Below are 16,369 nucleotides of genomic sequence, written 5' to 3'. Positions count from 1 at the left end.
CTCACTCTGACAGTTAGAAATCTTCTGTTAAGTTCCAGCCTAAATGTATTCACAGCCAGTTTATACCCATTTGTTCTTGTGCCACCATTAAGCTAAAAGACAAACAGCTGTTCTGCCTGCCTGGGGTTGACTCCACCCTCCCCACCCTCATGTATTTACCCGGTCAAGCTCCATGGATTTCCCATGCAGTTGATGTGTCAATTCTATTGAGAGAGAGCATAGCAGGGCCATAGGAGAGTAAATACAGCCCCAAGTGAGCCAGGTTTTGACTCACTTTTGATGGTCAAGTTTTACAATTTTCTACTGCCCATGTCTTTTTGTTTGGTCTCCCTCTACCCCCAGCTTTACTGAGTATTAAAGGGCCACTATCCATTTAATACCAATTGTTCCTGCAGCAGTCTGATAGTAACAGCCTGTTGAGTGCCAACCCAGCTAATAAGTATATACAATAAAATTGAGCAGAGTGGGTTAGGATTTAACTGTAGCCTCCTAAAATCTTAGCAGCTGCTGTCCAGTAAGCCTCTAGTCCTGCAGAGGCTTATGCACATACTTAACTTTATGCATGCCAGTAGTCCTCCTGACTTTGATGGGACTACACACATGCATAAATCTTTGCACGATTAGGGCATAAACATGGTCAGTTAATGTTGTTTCCTCTTAAACCAACTCTAGCCTGCCAAGGTGTTGGATCATATTAAAGAAGTTCTGTATTAAAATCACAAATGAGTTTGATTCCCCATAGTTTAAATTCCAGGGTATTACTAATTAAGAGGTCTTTTGGTTTTTGGTACTGTTTCTCTCCCTCTCTGTGTGAAACTTGCAAGCTGCTAATTGTGTTAGTACATTCTAAGACAGAGTCTGTTCTCAAAGCAATTCTTTGTAACAACTACTCACACAGAGAGAGACTCAAAGCAATACTCTTTAACAACAGAAACCCAGAGATTCTCCACCCTTTTGTTGTATTCATCTTGCTTTGTTAACAATTGTGATTAAAAGAGAGATAGAGGATGTATGTGGATGGATGCTTGGTGTGGATAATAACTGAATGATCAGGGAGGTGCCAGCCTAAGAATCCAGTGTCCATCGGCTGAAGAAGGCGTCAAGTGGAAATAACCAGAGGACCCCCGGAGGGCAGACTGGAATCCACCCAACAGCCTCAAGAATGGGAGAACCAAAGAACAAGATAACATCTGGCAGCACGGAGCCGTCAGGAATGTGCCATCTGCTGATTGATTCAGCAACAGCATGATGAAGCAATTCCCATAGACTGGCATAGGAAGAAATTCCTATAAAAATGGACTCTAGAAAGTGAGAACTTTGGGGGTCTGATTCTGCAAACCAACTTCCAGGAGCATCAGATGAGCATCTGACAAGGCCCTGCTCCCTCCTCATGTCCAGGCCACCTGGCCAGTGGCTTGGCATGAGCAACTCTAAGGCTGGTAACTATGATAACAACCTTGCAGAACCTGTGTGTATGAATGAATGTGTGAATAAATATGAAATTGAATGGAATATTATAGCTATAACTAACTGCTTACTATGATTCTCTCTGTATTCACAATAAATGTGGCATTTTGCCTTTTCCCCTTTAATAAGATCCTTTTTTATTTTATTGGTATAACAAAGGTACAAACGTGGGGGCAATTTGTGCTATCACTGCCCCTCCTTTAAAAAAAAAAAAACTCTCCTACTCTTCCCCCCTCCTTAAAAGGGAATGTATTTTTTTACTATCCCATTGCTGCAGGGTGCTTGAAGTGATTTTACTGAAAATTCCCTCTCCTTCCCCTTAAAAACAAGAAAATCAGGTCATACCATCAAGGGCCTGGTTGGGGACATTGGATCAGGGTGTATTTGAAAAAAAAGGTATCACAAAATAAATTTTTATACCCTTGTGCCAGCTGTAATAAACACCTTTTACCCGCATCAAAAAAAGAAAAGGAGTACTAGTGGCACCTTGGAGACTAACCAATTTATTTGTCTCTAAGGTGCCACTAGTACTCCTTTTCTTTTTGTGAATACAGACTGACATGGCTGCTACTCTGATACTTGCATCAAAGAAATTGCTAACCAACTGCAGAGTGGATGACTGAATTCATGCCAGGGGTCAGTGCCAAGCACTAGTATGAGACGGAATTTGCGAGCAGCGCACTGACTCTAGCGGTGCATGCAGAATACGCAGCTGTCCCCTTGGGGTTGACAGCTCATGCCTCCAGCTGTAGTCAAAGAGGAGGGAAGGGAATCCTTAAGGACTTTTCTGCGGGGCGCTCCCTTCAGCGCGGTAAGATGCCACTCCGCCCTCCCCAGCTCTAGCAGCATCAGAGACACTCAGGGCGCCGGGAAAGGCTTTTAAAGTTGGGGAGGCAGCAGTCCCCGCCCCCCATGCCACTTATTGGCCGGGCTGCGCTCATCATTTCCCCGCCAGGAAAAGGGCGGGGCTAGCGACGCAGCAGAGCCTGGCGCAGCTCTGTACACTGGGAAGAAACGTGAGAGTCGCTGCCGAGCCAGAGAGAGCGGCGGCGCGTCGGTGCGCACACGGGCTCCGGGCGGCGCCAGGGGGAGGCGAAGGACTTACTCCCCGAGCCGAGGAGCAGCAGCAGCCCTCGCCGCCGCCTGTGATCTCTGCCCGCTCCTTCTTTTTTATTTATTTATTTATTTTTTTAGGCAAATTGGCGTAGAGTCTTTGTCTTTTGTGTTTGTTTGTTTGTTGCACGCCCCTGCCAAACAAAGAGAAGGGGGGTGGCTGAGGGAGAAGACATGCGTTCCGTCAGGAAGAGGTGGACTATCTGCACGATAAGTATCCTCCTGATCTTTTATAAGACAAAAGAAATAGCACGAACTGAGGAGCACCAGGAAGCGCAACTCACGGGGTAAATGCAAAGCCTTGGCTTGTAAGGATTTGACAAAGGCAAAGCAGCGTGTGAAATTTAAATGACTCAGGCTCTTTCTTTCTCTGTCCACCCCTCCACTCCCCATTTCCTTGGGTTTATAGTCTAGCATCTATTTCAACTTTGCGTTTCTCAGCTTGGGGATTGTTTTCATGGTCAAATGACAAAGGCAACCATAACGGCAGAATTGTCTCGCAATAAAGAGTTTGTCTTTGATTTGAGATTTAAGGAGAAAAAGTAAAGTGTGATCTGAGGCTTGCTGAATACCCCCACGCCTCACAAATGGTTGCCTTTTTTGCGTGCGGAAAGAGGCAGAAGGAAGCCGGTTACTTTTAAACAGGAAAGGGTTGATCAGTGTCGTGTAGTTTTGAAACGGGTGGCACATTAGATTCGTTGTTTATTTGTGATCTAGGCAAGAGCACATTTTTTAAGAAGGTTAGATGGAAAAGGCTTTTTACTGAGGTCTTGGGGACACCTTTCTGGTGGTTGCAATGGCCATAATAATAAAATCAAGTTATTTTTCGTTTCGTGGTTTGAGTAATAACAAGGAGTTGTCTCTTTCTGCTTTTGTTGCTTTTGAAGTTTGTACAGCAGATTGCCATAACTTTGGTGATGGTGGTCATTGCGTGTACGCTGTTTCTCGGGGATCTGAGAATAGATTAGAAAATCCCCTTCACTCTTCAGACGCTTCCTCTTGCAAACCTCTTCTTGCGCAGACCACCGCCTGTTTCTTTCTTCTCCCGATCCGTGATTAAGACAAAAAACTAAAAGCTGCTTGCTGTCTTCCTCTTGGGCTCTTGGGTTTATTTTTTTCTCTTTGGTCACTCCAGTTTAAAAAAAAAAAAAAAACAACTTGAAACTAACGTGAAGAAGCTGGTTTCTTAGCCAAGTCTTTGTTTCCGTCCACCAGAGATGACTGTAGAATTTTTATTCTTCCATGGTTTTCTTTTTAAAGAAATGTGATAACGCAGCGGAATTTTATTATTTTTTATTTATGTCACCAGAAGCGTAAAACTCGATTTTTTTGGCAGCGTTCACAGTGGTGGTGGTGGTGGTGGTGGGGGGGTATTCATTAATGTTTGCACAAGCCCAGAGCTCATTGGGGTTGGAGGCGCAATATAAATGCAATATAAAAGCAGCGTCACTTATTGTGAGGGTTCATTGGGAGTGGGGGGAAGAGGAAGAATCGGAGATCCCCAGTGAATCATTTACAGGAAGGAGAACTCCTTAAAGGGCTCATGGCAAACCTCTGCCCCGTACACGTGCCCCCTACGAAGGTGCCATATGTGAACGCGGCGGGGCTGTGGAGGTATTACCTAGAGGGAGCATGGACCTCTCCGTATGTGCCTTTCTATTCATGCATACAATATGGTTCCGTTACCCATGTGTGGCTGGGAAGGAGGGTGTGTGCAGGGAGAGCCAGCCGGTGGCTGGTGTGCGCCCTTCTGCTTGCTGCCAGCCTGCCAATGCTTCGGAGCGGTTTGGTCCAGCCGCTGGCGGGCACAGCTGTGCTAGTGTGAAGGAGGCGAGTGCATCGTTCCCCCAAGCTCCTTTCTATGCTAGAGGGAGGCGAGTGCATCGACCCTTCTCCACCCTCATCTCTCGCATCCCGTTTCCAAGTTCCTTGACCGGTAGCTATGCTGGAAGGAAGCCGGTGCATCGCTTCCCCCTTCAGCCCGACCACGACCAGGGTCCCTGACAAGCAGCTGTGCTGCTGGAAGGAGGGGCGGACCCCGCACCGCTGGAGCGCCTCGCCTGCTCCCCCTATGCCTGGTTGCTGTGACCATGACAAGCAGCTGTGCTCAGCTGGTAGAAAGGTTGCTGTCGGCGGGATAGAGCAGCTGCAGCAGCAGCTCCGGGCAGGCTTTGTGGTTGCCTCGTACGTAGTGTGTCTGACAATTTGCATTGCGAGCGTTTCGCTGCAAGTCGACAGGAAAAGCGCTGCCCATCTCTTTCAACCGCTGAGCCGAGCCGGAGCCTTTGTTAGCGAAGACAGGTTGCGAAAGGAGCAGGAACAGTTCAGATAGCAGGGCTCCTCCTCCTTCATTAACGCCACTAATTACAGAGCTAGGGGGCCAGGCAGATTGTTCCTGCCTTGCCCTGCTTTTTTTTTTTTTTTTCTCTTCCCCCTAGCACAGAGTTAAGCGTGGGAGCCCCTTTGTATTTTATATGGTTAATAATGTCTTGTTTGTATCACCTTTATAAAGGGACACATAACTGGGTGTAACTTTTTCTGTCTTGCTGCAATTTGGTATATTAAAATCGCAGGTTTAGTATAGTTTCTTTACAAATGTAGGTATTGTAGATACACACTTCACTCCTTTTCCCATTTACACAGGATCAGGGGCACCCACCATTCCTCCACACTCCATTTGGGCCACTTGCAGTTCCCTTCTCTTCAAAAAGAACAGGAATACTTGTGGCACCTTAGAGATTAACAAATTTATATATTAAATAAATTTGTTAGCCTCTAAGGTGCCACAAATACTCCTGTTCTTTTTGAGGATACAGACTAACACGGCTGCTACTCTGAAACCTTTCTCTTTAAACGTCTCTTGATGTGTGTATGTATATATAAAGTTAAATGTTTTAGTTGTGTGCCCAAAAAGACATTTAAAACTAGTTGGGCTTCTTCCTCACTAGCTTCTTAAAGATAAATATATCTCCTAATAAACATGTATCCTAATAAATGTGTTTTTTGGGGCACATATAACACATAAAAATATTTAAAATAATTTAGAAAGTAGTCCCTAACTGTTGTTATAAGACATAAAACCGGCATCTCCGAGTCCATGATTTTTAGTGTCTAGCAAAGTTATGAATTTAAGATTCTAGGTTCGTCTCTTTGAAGATGGTGTGTAGGTTTCCTTTGAGGGTCAAGAACTGAGAGGTCAGATATGGAGTGATCATTTTATGAAAAGCATTTGCCCATGGATGATATGGTGTCTTTTTGTCTTTTATCATTTTTCTGTGAGTTCATCTGAGAGTGAAGGGATTGTCTGTTTTCACCCACATAGTTGTTGTGGCATATGATGCTCTGCATGAGGTATACCAACATCTTATGATAGGCATATGTAGGACCTATGGAACTGGAAAGGTGTGTTGTTGTGGTGTTGATCATCATAGCAATGAAGATCTGTATTCCGGCTTTGCATCTGTTCTGCTAGGGTCTGGTGCTGCTTTGAATTGGTGTGTCCTGGTTTGTGGGAAGCTTGCTTCTGATGATTTTGGTGAAGTTGGGGGTTTGTTTGAAGGCCAGAAAAGAGGGATTGGGAAAGATTTCTTTCCGGAGTCATATTGGGCCATATACAATATGATTATCCATTAATATCAATGAACCAAACAATCAGTATTTTACCCAAGATTGATATGACCAGAGAGTTTAATATATCTCCAAGGTCAGGAGAGTCAGCATCAAGGTTGATGCTTTCAGTCCTAAATTGCCCTTTGTCTTTAGGTGGATTTCACACTAACATCAGTTGTAGTTCCACACAAATCTGGAGGGTAGAATGTAGCCCAAATTTGTTGTTACACTTGCCAGACTATTTACGCAAAGAAGAATTTCTGGGTGTTTGACACATACTTAGCTTTACGTAAATGTAGCTTTTTCTTCGGTGTATTTACTGATATATCGGGGTAAAGAAGGGATAAGGAGAGCACTTCTATAAGTAAGCAAAATTCTACTTCATTTGGAGTAGTAGAGCATTAATGCAGAACATTTGGGACTTTAAGCTCCTGAAAACATGGTTTTTAAAGTTGTTTTATTGCATCATATTTGTAGTTTGTTGTAGCTGTAGAGTACATCTTGAAGACTAAATCAACCACATTTCAAATAGTGAAGTACTTTTTAGGTACAAGTAACTTAATTGCTAATTCTGTCATGTATGCCACTGTGTGAAAGTACTTAATGGATTACTCTTGGTTCAGTATAAACCAGAATCCTCTCCAATGTATTGTGATACAGTATACTTTCTTTGATTTATTTTGTTAATTTTGCTTTAGACGCATGTACTGTATCGTGTTGCAAGGCAAATATATGCAGTAAATATGTTCACTGCAGTTGTATAGAAATTTTACTGCTTGTGGAGTTGCATGAGAATGGTTAAATGACTTCTGATTGAGATCTTTCCCAAAGAACATATGCAGATAACTTTCATTGACGCTAATAGGATTAATGCACATGGACTTTTGCAACATCCTCCTACCCACTTCAAGTTAAAATAGAATAAGTTGCATAAAGGTGCCAGACCTGTAAAATTACTTAGTTGGATTTCAGTAGGTGGCATCTTACCTCTGAATTAGTACTACATCAGTGCCTCAGCATGATAGCAATGGGGCACTGGGTTGCTAGTAGTGTTCTCTTTTTGATGAGTTGTGAAACCATGTTTGGCAACTTATGGGCTATTTAATGACCATGCCTGTTTGAAGTGCTACCCAAATTTTAGTTTAGGTAATTACATCCAAACTAACTAAAATCCCACTGCCGTTTAAATTAGTCTGTGGTGATGAATCCAATCGAATCTGTTTTGTACTGTTTGTGTACTGCCAAATAATATTTTTTTGTAGTGCCTAGGAGCCCCTATCCCCAACCAGGAGCCATTTGTTCTAAGCACTGTATAAACACAGAACAAAGACAGAGCCCCAAAGAGCTTACTGTCTGTCAGCTGGCATGTTCCATTTACCTGCTTTGAGATCTATTGATGAAAAGCTCTATACTGGAGCCAAGTATTAATTTTATTATTTATATATTATTTCAGAGGTGAATGTGTTTCATTAGTAGGCAGAGAGATTCCTGTAGGTAGTTGGTAAAGTAGTTTGAAATGCTATTGGATGAAAGGCACTCCAACTCTAAAATATTATCCAGTAAGGATTAAAGCAGTGATTCTCAAGCATTTGGGGATCAAGATCCATTTGTAAATCTTGATGTACTGTCATGACCCAGCAAATAGCTGGTTTACTAAATATTTCTTACTCACAATATATAATACACACATTAATGTAATAAGTACTACATATGTATGCCATGTGTACCATAGCGGCTGGTTCTGTCCTGTGGGCTGGCTATGTTTTGCTTCCTGCTCTGGGTATTGTGACCTCTGGAGTTTCAGTGCCGCTCATGTTTGGCTCAGCCTTCCTGATTGGAGGGGTGGGGGACATCTGAGAGTGGGATTGTGAACAGGCACATGGGGTTGTAGTGCCAATCAGATTTGGCTGAGTTGGTCCCTTGTCATGATGGAAGAGTGGCTGGGCCAACCGTGAGTGGCACTGCGATCCCATGCACTAAGACCAAATTTTCCCCCACCAGGCCTTGACACAACCTTTTGATAAATTCTCGTGACCCAATTTTTGAATATGACCCACAGATTGGGAAACTCTGGATTAAAGAACCTCACGTTTGGGGAGCCAGACTTTGTCTCGTGTATCTCTGTGCTGGAGTCAATGGGATTACCTACAAGAGAAGAATTTGGTTTAATGTTACTCTTGATATTTTTATTTGTAACTTTTTTAGGTGTCTATTAAATTTGTGTCATTCTTTGGCCCTCAAGTGTCCCACAGACCAGGACACCCCAATTCAATTCAATAATTGCAATTATTATTGTCTGATTTTAATTACAATACCTCCATACATGTTCATGATCATCAGCCACCACTTCCTTTAGTGCACAAGGTTTTTCCACCTAAAAAATGTCCAGGTCTAACTCTGCTTAGTATGTAACTATGATAAGATCATTCTTTGATGCTGTGTGGCTGTGTGAAGCGCATGTGTGTGCAAAAGTTCCTAAAAATCAAGCTTCAATTACTCTGGGCATATTCTCCCCTTTGTTTCAAGCATGAACTTGTATGGAAATTCCATGAGCAGACCAAGGAAGAATATGCCCCAGTAGGTTGAAACTCCACATATGGGGGACTTGTAGTATCATTGGGAGACAAAAAGAATCGATGGTTCCCAGCACATGCATGATAACTGAGAAACTGTGTTGGGGAGAGGGGCGGAAAGCTAATACTTAGTGCATCAATTAATACTTAATGGGAGTATGTGATGTGCCAGGAGTACAGGTTCTGGCCCACATCTGGTCAGTTTGGGACCATATTCACAATAAAAAGCTCATAGTACATTGTTTCCCCTGTATTTAAGGTATATGATTTAAAATAACTTAAATACACTGCAATTAAAGCGTTTATATATTTTTCAGATTAAATATTTCCTTGTATCTAAAATACCGTTTGGTTAAGTGGAATTTCATTTTTTGAACATGTAAAATGAGTGAGGATGGGGAGAAATTCTTGCTGCTTTTCCTAATGGATATAAATAAAACTCCACTCGTATTTGTGATGTGTAGAAAAATCATCCTGGCAGCCCCAACCTTACCTTAATGGTGTCTTTTCCATATTGCATTTCAGAGATGGTGAGTTGAGTTTGAGTAGATCAGTGCTCAATAGCTCTGATAAAATAATTCAAAAGAGTGGCTCTTCAATCTTTCAACATTCTGTAGAAGGCTGGAAAATCAATTCTTCTTTGGTACTGGAGATAAGGTGAGTGCCTTGAATAACACACAGTTAATTTTATATTACTATAGCCTATAATTCTCTCGGTCTAGCAAACGTATCTAGAACTCTTGATTTACAGAGTAAAGGTGGCTGTTGCTTAACAAAATACTGTGCTAGTTCTATTTAATGTTGCACGGTGAATGACCTGAAACCCTGAAAAGAAGTAATACTTCCATCCTCAGTGTATAAGAATGAATAAGATGTGAGCTTGAAATAACTGTGATTGATCTTTGTGAGGTAGTAAAATTGTAGTAGTATTGACATGTTATGCAGTTTCCTTTTTTCCGTTAAGTTACTTGAGGCCATAATGTGCCTGACACTAGGGTGGTCATACCGCGCAGTAAGAGGAAGCGACAACCTCTCACTCTAGGTGGTTAGAGCAGGGCTTCCTGGACCTTGGGCCCAAGCCTGGGGGCTAAACGAAGGGAGACCGGAGGGCTGTGGGTATGGTACTTCCTCTCCCTGTCAAGAAAGCAGGGATCAGAAAGGGTAGGGAATGTGTGAAGCCTTGGCTAGCAGAATTGAGCCAGTAGGCGTGGTGGAATATGCTATACCCAGCGAAGGACACTGGAAAGTTGCGTGCCTCCATGCTAGGGCAGCAGGGCAGTCTATGTACAGGCCCATATTTGGGGCATTGAGCAAAAATTCAATCTAGTCCTTAAAGTGGGGCATCTGTGCCCTTTCTATGTAACCATTTTCTTTTTTAAGGGGCAAATCCTGAAGTCCTTAATCAGGTAAAACTCCTATTTATGCAAGAGTAGTTTGCCTAAATAAAGGTTTAGTGAGGCCTGCTGTATTGGGCCCATCGTTTTTATGTCTTGAATACTAAAGCAAAGAGAAAATATTAATAGCTCAATGATAATTAGCATGTGCAAAGTTGTGGTAAAAGGAATCTGTGGGATACTTATGACTCTTGAATGTACATCTGAACATCCATATGCTCTCACCATCCCTTGCAGAACAACCTGAAATGTTTGCCATTATCTTGCTCATCACCATCATCTTCCTCATCACCAGTGGCCATCATCTTGGCATCTCCCAAGGGCTACTCCATCTCTCCCTTCCCAAGCACACAGGCTGGGATACAACTTTTATGTTACGCTGACACCACTGTCTCTAATACATATTCAGTTATGGTTTCTCTCCTCTTCCTTATTTGTATTTCCTCACTCTACTAATGTTGGCGTGCCCTTCTCCTGTAGGTTAGTATATGAATGATCTCAGCTTACTATCATATACCTCAGTTCATTGCCCATGACACTATTGTGGTCAGACATCAGCAGATGTCTGACCATCCTAAAATATCAAAAGCTGGTGTTGGCTCATGTGCCTGTGGTTGGCTGGTGTTATGGACAAACTTCCCCCTTAAACATACTCTATTCTGGGTTCCCCAAAACTTAGGAGTGACCCATTAGGCCATTTATCTGCACCCAAGTTCATAGGTCTCAAGCCTTATGCTAATTGCTGAAGCCAGTGTCTTACAGGATAGAGGCCTGTAGGTTCCTTGCATTACTACTGAAAAAAAATAAATGCTAAAGCTAGCTCTACAGGCTACAGTGATTAGTAAATGAACTCTAAAGTGAGACCTTCTACCTTTAACAAATACTTGGTCCCATTTTTCTTTAAGTTACACCAGTGTAAATTTGGAGTAAGTCCAGTGATTTTACTTACTGCAGTTTTATGTTGGTGTGACTGAGAGCAGAAGTAGTTCCACATGTGCTTTCTTAATTTAGTCCAAATTTTGCTATTTTTGCTAGTGCTGAGTGGTACCCTTAATGCATGAGTGGCCCCACTGAAATCCGGGGGTGGGCGGTGTAATGGGCAGAGTAAAGTTCTGCTTACAAATAAGGGTGGCAAAATCAGACTCTTAAGCTAGTTTTTGCTTCTATTAGTACTCTGGAGCCTATATGGCTCATGCATAGTTAATTAATAACTAAATTTTGTTCTAATTTACACCTAGTGTAAATTTAATGTAATTCCTATATCAATGGGATTATTTCGGGTTTAAATGGATGTAATGGATAGAACAACTTGAAGTGGGGATGGTGAGTGAGCTCAAAAGAACACTTCTTGACTTTCAAATCCTAGGTTGTTGGGCTGGCAATTAGCAAAATCATTGTTTTACTTGCAAACTGAGCATATTTGCTATGCAAGTAATTGAGAAAACATAATTATGAAACCCAGTAATACCCCTTTTTAGTCACTTTCCAAAATGTAACCATTTAAAACAAATCTATCTGGTTATGCAGGGCAAACCATAAGTGTGACCTTCAGCATTGTAGTAAGTATTTGGTTTACAGGTTACAGAAGGAAGCGCAGAATGTTATACGGTTGACAAACTTAATTTTCCCCAGTTTCAAGAAAGCAAAATATAACATTAAGACAAGGAGAACAAATGTTGAGGAGAGTGTCAGATAAATGCTGCAAAGCCTGTTTCTAGAGCTCTATCACACACGCTATCTTTACCAAAAATCTTCTGAAAAGTGTAAAGAAAACTATTGTAGAAACAATGGTGAGACAATTCAGATACAGCAGAAACAAAAATAATGTTACTAAGAGAACTTTTTAAAATACTTTGGGCGTGTCTTCACTATGGAGCTAAATCGGCATTGCTGCAATCGAAGCAGCAGCATTGATTTAGTGGGTCTGGTGAAAATGTGCTAAATCGATGGGAGAGTGTTCTCCCATTGATTTCTGTTCTTCACCTCCCCAAGAAGAGTAAGGTAAGATGGTGGGAGAGTGTCTCCCATTGACACCGCATGGTGTAGACGCTGCGGTAAGTGGATCTAACTACATTGACTTCAGTTATGTTATTCACGTAACTGAAGTAGCGTAGCTTAGATCAATTTACTGCGGTAGTGTAGACCTGGCCTTCTTTTGAATAAGTGTTAAAAAATTACATAATGGTTTATTAAAATGACGATGTAGGGTATGGTATCATCACAGCAACACATGTGAAGAAGAGCACATGCTTTCTCTCAGTATAAGTAGGAAATATTCCACTACACCAGTGTGAAGACTTGTAACAGCTGTGAAGACTAAGTGGCTCCTTGCTTTTTGAGCCATAGTGGTCATGAGCATCAAGTCATGCAAGTAGCTTTTAGCTGAATAGAACTTAGGCCTGCATCCTGCCCTAGTCCTCAATGCAAGGGGGATCAGGGATGCTGGCAGATGCATCTCCTTTCCAGGAATCCTTACTGCCAGGGTACATGCTAGTCAACAATGGTGGATGAAGGTTGGGAACAACTTCTACAGAGCTGACCATGCCTTTTGGAAACACAGTCAATTGCTATATCTGGTCCCCTTTCTGATACTCTCTAAACGCTGAGAAGAAATCTTATTCTTCTGCTTCCACAACAGGCTCTCTGTGCAACCTTGCCAGCCCATGAACAACAATAAATAGGATCTATCCCTTAATATTTTTTATACTGTTGGAGTCATAGGGACTAACTTCAGAATGTCTCTAGCAAACTCCTAGAGTGTTTTCACTGCTAAAGTAATTGTTTAGCTTTCCAAAGTATGTTAAATGCACTATGTGGATCATGAAGATGATTCATGCTCCTATTATTGCAACTGTTAGTGTGAATAAAGTGTTTGTACTTGTGGTGAGAGGTATGCCATAGCAAATAACACAGAGAAACACACAATAAGAAAAAGCTATCACCTACTGAATAATGTATAAAAAGTTGTCAGTTCTTTGCAATGGAGAAATAATTTGTGAAACCCTTAATGTATAGTGTACAGGCATTTTATAAAACACAATAGATGGCAGCCACTGCTGTGTATTACATCAGCTTGACACCCACAATAAAAAGTTCAAAATGTGAAAAACTTCTGACTGGGATTTGCTTTCTACACGGATAGCATGTTTCCTTGTGTGCCTGGATCTAACCTCTAGGCAGCTGAAAGTCTATGGTTCATTTTGTACTATCTCTTGAGCACTCTCCATTACCATTTTTGACTTGTGCAAGTAAATGACAGCTTTCCACCATCCACAGAAGTCCTAACTTTTTTATTTATTTATGTATATTTAATCAGATTTTTGAGATGGTCAGGTCCACACAGGTGGGAGGGTGAGTAGCTGCTAAGCTGTTCCATGATCAAGACTCTGTGGGCAGGTTTATATCTGAGCTCCTGTCATCCATCAACTGGCCCTTGTGGGCCTTAGCACCTGTCTCTAACCTGGGAATCAGCAGAGGCTGATATGGTAGCCCCTGAGAACATGCCTGTTTAGAGAGGAGGGGGGGCATAATTAGTTAGTAATTGGAGATTGCAGCAAATCTGCTGCCTTCCCAGTTGTGACTGTTCTGGTGAGAGAGTGATTTTCAGATTGATGGTACCCTTTGCCTGCTGCCAAGTTAATTTCAGAACAGATAGCAGCTCCTGTGCCTGTGGGAAGGAGACTAGTTGGCTCCCTTAGTATCTGCTGGCTCAGTCATATGGAGGAGACTCCACCTGGTCATGGAAATTGACACCCTCCTCATATTTTTTTCCTCAGTCCTTGCTATACTGGATGACAATAAGGTTGTGTGGGTGGTAGTGGGGGTAGTGTCGAAGTAGAGATTGTGCTGTCAGGATGGGGGATGTAGTAGAGTTGATGAGGAGCTTACTGTCCAGGGATGACTCAAGCACATCTGAGAGATACAACCTCCTACGTCTTCAGAGTCCCACTCAGTGTGTGTGACCCTCTTTCACCTCCCTTAAACTCCAATACTGTGTAAACGGTTGGGGGTTGAATCCTCAGAGGGAAAGCAAGGAGAAAATTACCCAAGTGTCTAGTGTGCTGTGTCAGGGAGCAATGAATGGAGATTCCTGTTAAGTAAGAAGAGTGGTAGCCTGCAAAGTGCCCAGAAAAGTCAGTAGCTATTTTTTATGTGATCCTGCATTGATACTCGCAACTAAAATGATCCCCTCACTTTTTTGTCTTCATTCGTTTGTGAAGTCCATCAATTAGAGTGTAAGCTCCTCAGAGTAGGGACCTATTTTTTAATGTGCCTTCTGTGGTATGCCTCACACACTGATGGGCACAGTTTTAAAAAAAAAAAATTGATTGGATATACTTGTGCTTGCTTCATAGGTTTTGCTGCAAGCCAACAAATGACATGCCAAACATACTGAATGATTCTGTAGCATCTTTCTAAAGGAGCAGTTAGTAATGTGTGAGGCTTGCTAGTTGCTTTTATATATTTAGACGTTTTGTTTATTCTAGACAAAAATACATACAAGGACCAAAACAGAACTAAAAAGCCCAAAGTTGGGCTCAAGTGAGAAGACATGTAAGGTTTGCTATTTTTGTATTCTAATTAGAGAAATTAGTTTTACCTACTGTCAAAATGATCCATTTGATATTTAAAAATCAGAGACTACTTTACAGAGATGCTTTAAGGGCAATTAAAAACACATGCAGATATTCTTAAGTGACCATTTGCCTTTAAGTAATCAGCAACAATTCCTTGGAGAAGTTAAACATGAATCTCCCTTTTTTTATAGCATGCAAAAAGCTCGTTGCAATTACTAATATATATTCTCAAAAATGTACAGTATGTAAAACAACTGTTAGAATTGCTTATCTATTGTCAGTTATGTCTGTTAGTGATCACTATGCATAGTGAGAGCATGAAAATAAAAATTGGTTAATCAAATTAAAGTATGCATTTTTTCACTGATTCAAAATTATTAAAAATCAAAATACACTCTCATTTATCCAGATGACCCAGGGGACAGAGGTGACGCTAGCCCATTGGGGGCCCAACGCAGAAATGCCCCCCACCCAACACAAACTAAAAAAGCAAATAGAGGGCTCCCTTGAGCTGCTCAGGACCCTAAGCAATTGCTTATTTCTGCTTATGCTTGGAGCCAGCTCTGCTGGGCAATATCCAAAACTTTCAGATAACTGGGCATTTGGATAAATGGAAGTGTTATTAACTAACCTAGGACTACATGGGGGGTGGGGGCACTGTGTGGATTTGGATAAATAGTATTTTCAGATAACTGGAATTATAGTATACTACCTTCTGTTTGGATGCACAGCTGAAGGCAAGCCCAGTTGTTCCCTGTGAAACAATAATATTTTTGGTTCTCTCTCTTAATATAAACATTTTAAAAAATCTGTATGAACATAAAGCCACAATCTGCTTTCAGAGACACATGTGCAATTCCTATAGACTTCATTAAGAGTCAGTGGGAGAGGTGTGGGACTTGGGCGGGGGGGGGGGGGGGGGCAAAATTTGGTCCCCAAATGCTTATCTAAATCTATATGCAGCCAGATAAAGAAGGTGAGTTGTTAATACCTTTTCAGGGAAAGCACCATTTAATTGATAACACATCGTTTTAACTAAATCTTCCATAACTAATTTTGAAATTAAGAACTTCCTCTGCATTCCGGATGGTGTATGCTTAATGAATGGTATCTGGTAAAGCTTTGGTAAGAATTAGGCTAATGTCTTTGCCAGGGGAGGACCTCTCAATGTAGTTCTAACACCTTTAATGCTACAGTGTTTCTGGGATTGGTCTGGCTTCTTAGATATTTATGGTGCTCTTTGGCAAGTTTGCCTCATGAGTTGTTTCTGCTCGAGACAAATGGAACATAAACCCTGACCCTTTCTGGAAACTAAACTTCCAGTGCTAGCTACTTTGCGGATGTGAATCTTCCTGGGAGATGTGGTCTCTGTGGATCTTGCTGGGAGATTTGACGTTGAGAGATTGATCCATTTTCTTGAACAATCATCAGTGAGCTACAAATTAATCCAGAGCCTTTAAATTCAAAAGGTCTACCCACCCAACTCTTCTTCAGTGTACACAATTCTCAGGCAGAGATTGGGGAAGCTACCATTGTTTATGGCACTGTGGCACAGTACAAATATTGCATTTTGAGTTTTATAATGATAAACTACATATTAAGAGAAAAATGCCAATTTATTCTATGGACTCCTTTT

General features: G+C 41.7%; 1 protein-coding gene across 1 annotated transcript in view; it reads left to right on the top strand.

Moving 5' to 3' along the window:
- Window positions 1-2,439: 2,439 nt before the first annotated feature.
- ST8SIA4 (ST8 alpha-N-acetyl-neuraminide alpha-2,8-sialyltransferase 4) overlaps window positions 2,440-16,369 on the top strand; it is an 84,560-nt gene continuing 70,630 nt past the window's right edge. Inside the window, exons 1-2 of the mRNA XM_074952902.1 lie at window positions 2,440-2,867; window positions 9,288-9,419. Coding sequence (XP_074809003.1) covers window positions 2,755-2,867; window positions 9,288-9,419 — 245 coding nt within the window. The 5' untranslated portion in view covers window positions 2,440-2,754. The remainder of the gene's footprint in view (window positions 2,868-9,287; window positions 9,420-16,369) is intronic.

Source organism: Natator depressus, chromosome 5, assembly GCF_965152275.1.
Source record: "Natator depressus isolate rNatDep1 chromosome 5, rNatDep2.hap1, whole genome shotgun sequence".
Classification (NCBI taxonomy): domain Eukaryota; kingdom Metazoa; phylum Chordata; order Testudines; family Cheloniidae; genus Natator; species Natator depressus.
Note: the sequence above shows the minus strand (reverse complement) of the source record. Positions and strands in the feature narration are given on the sequence as shown.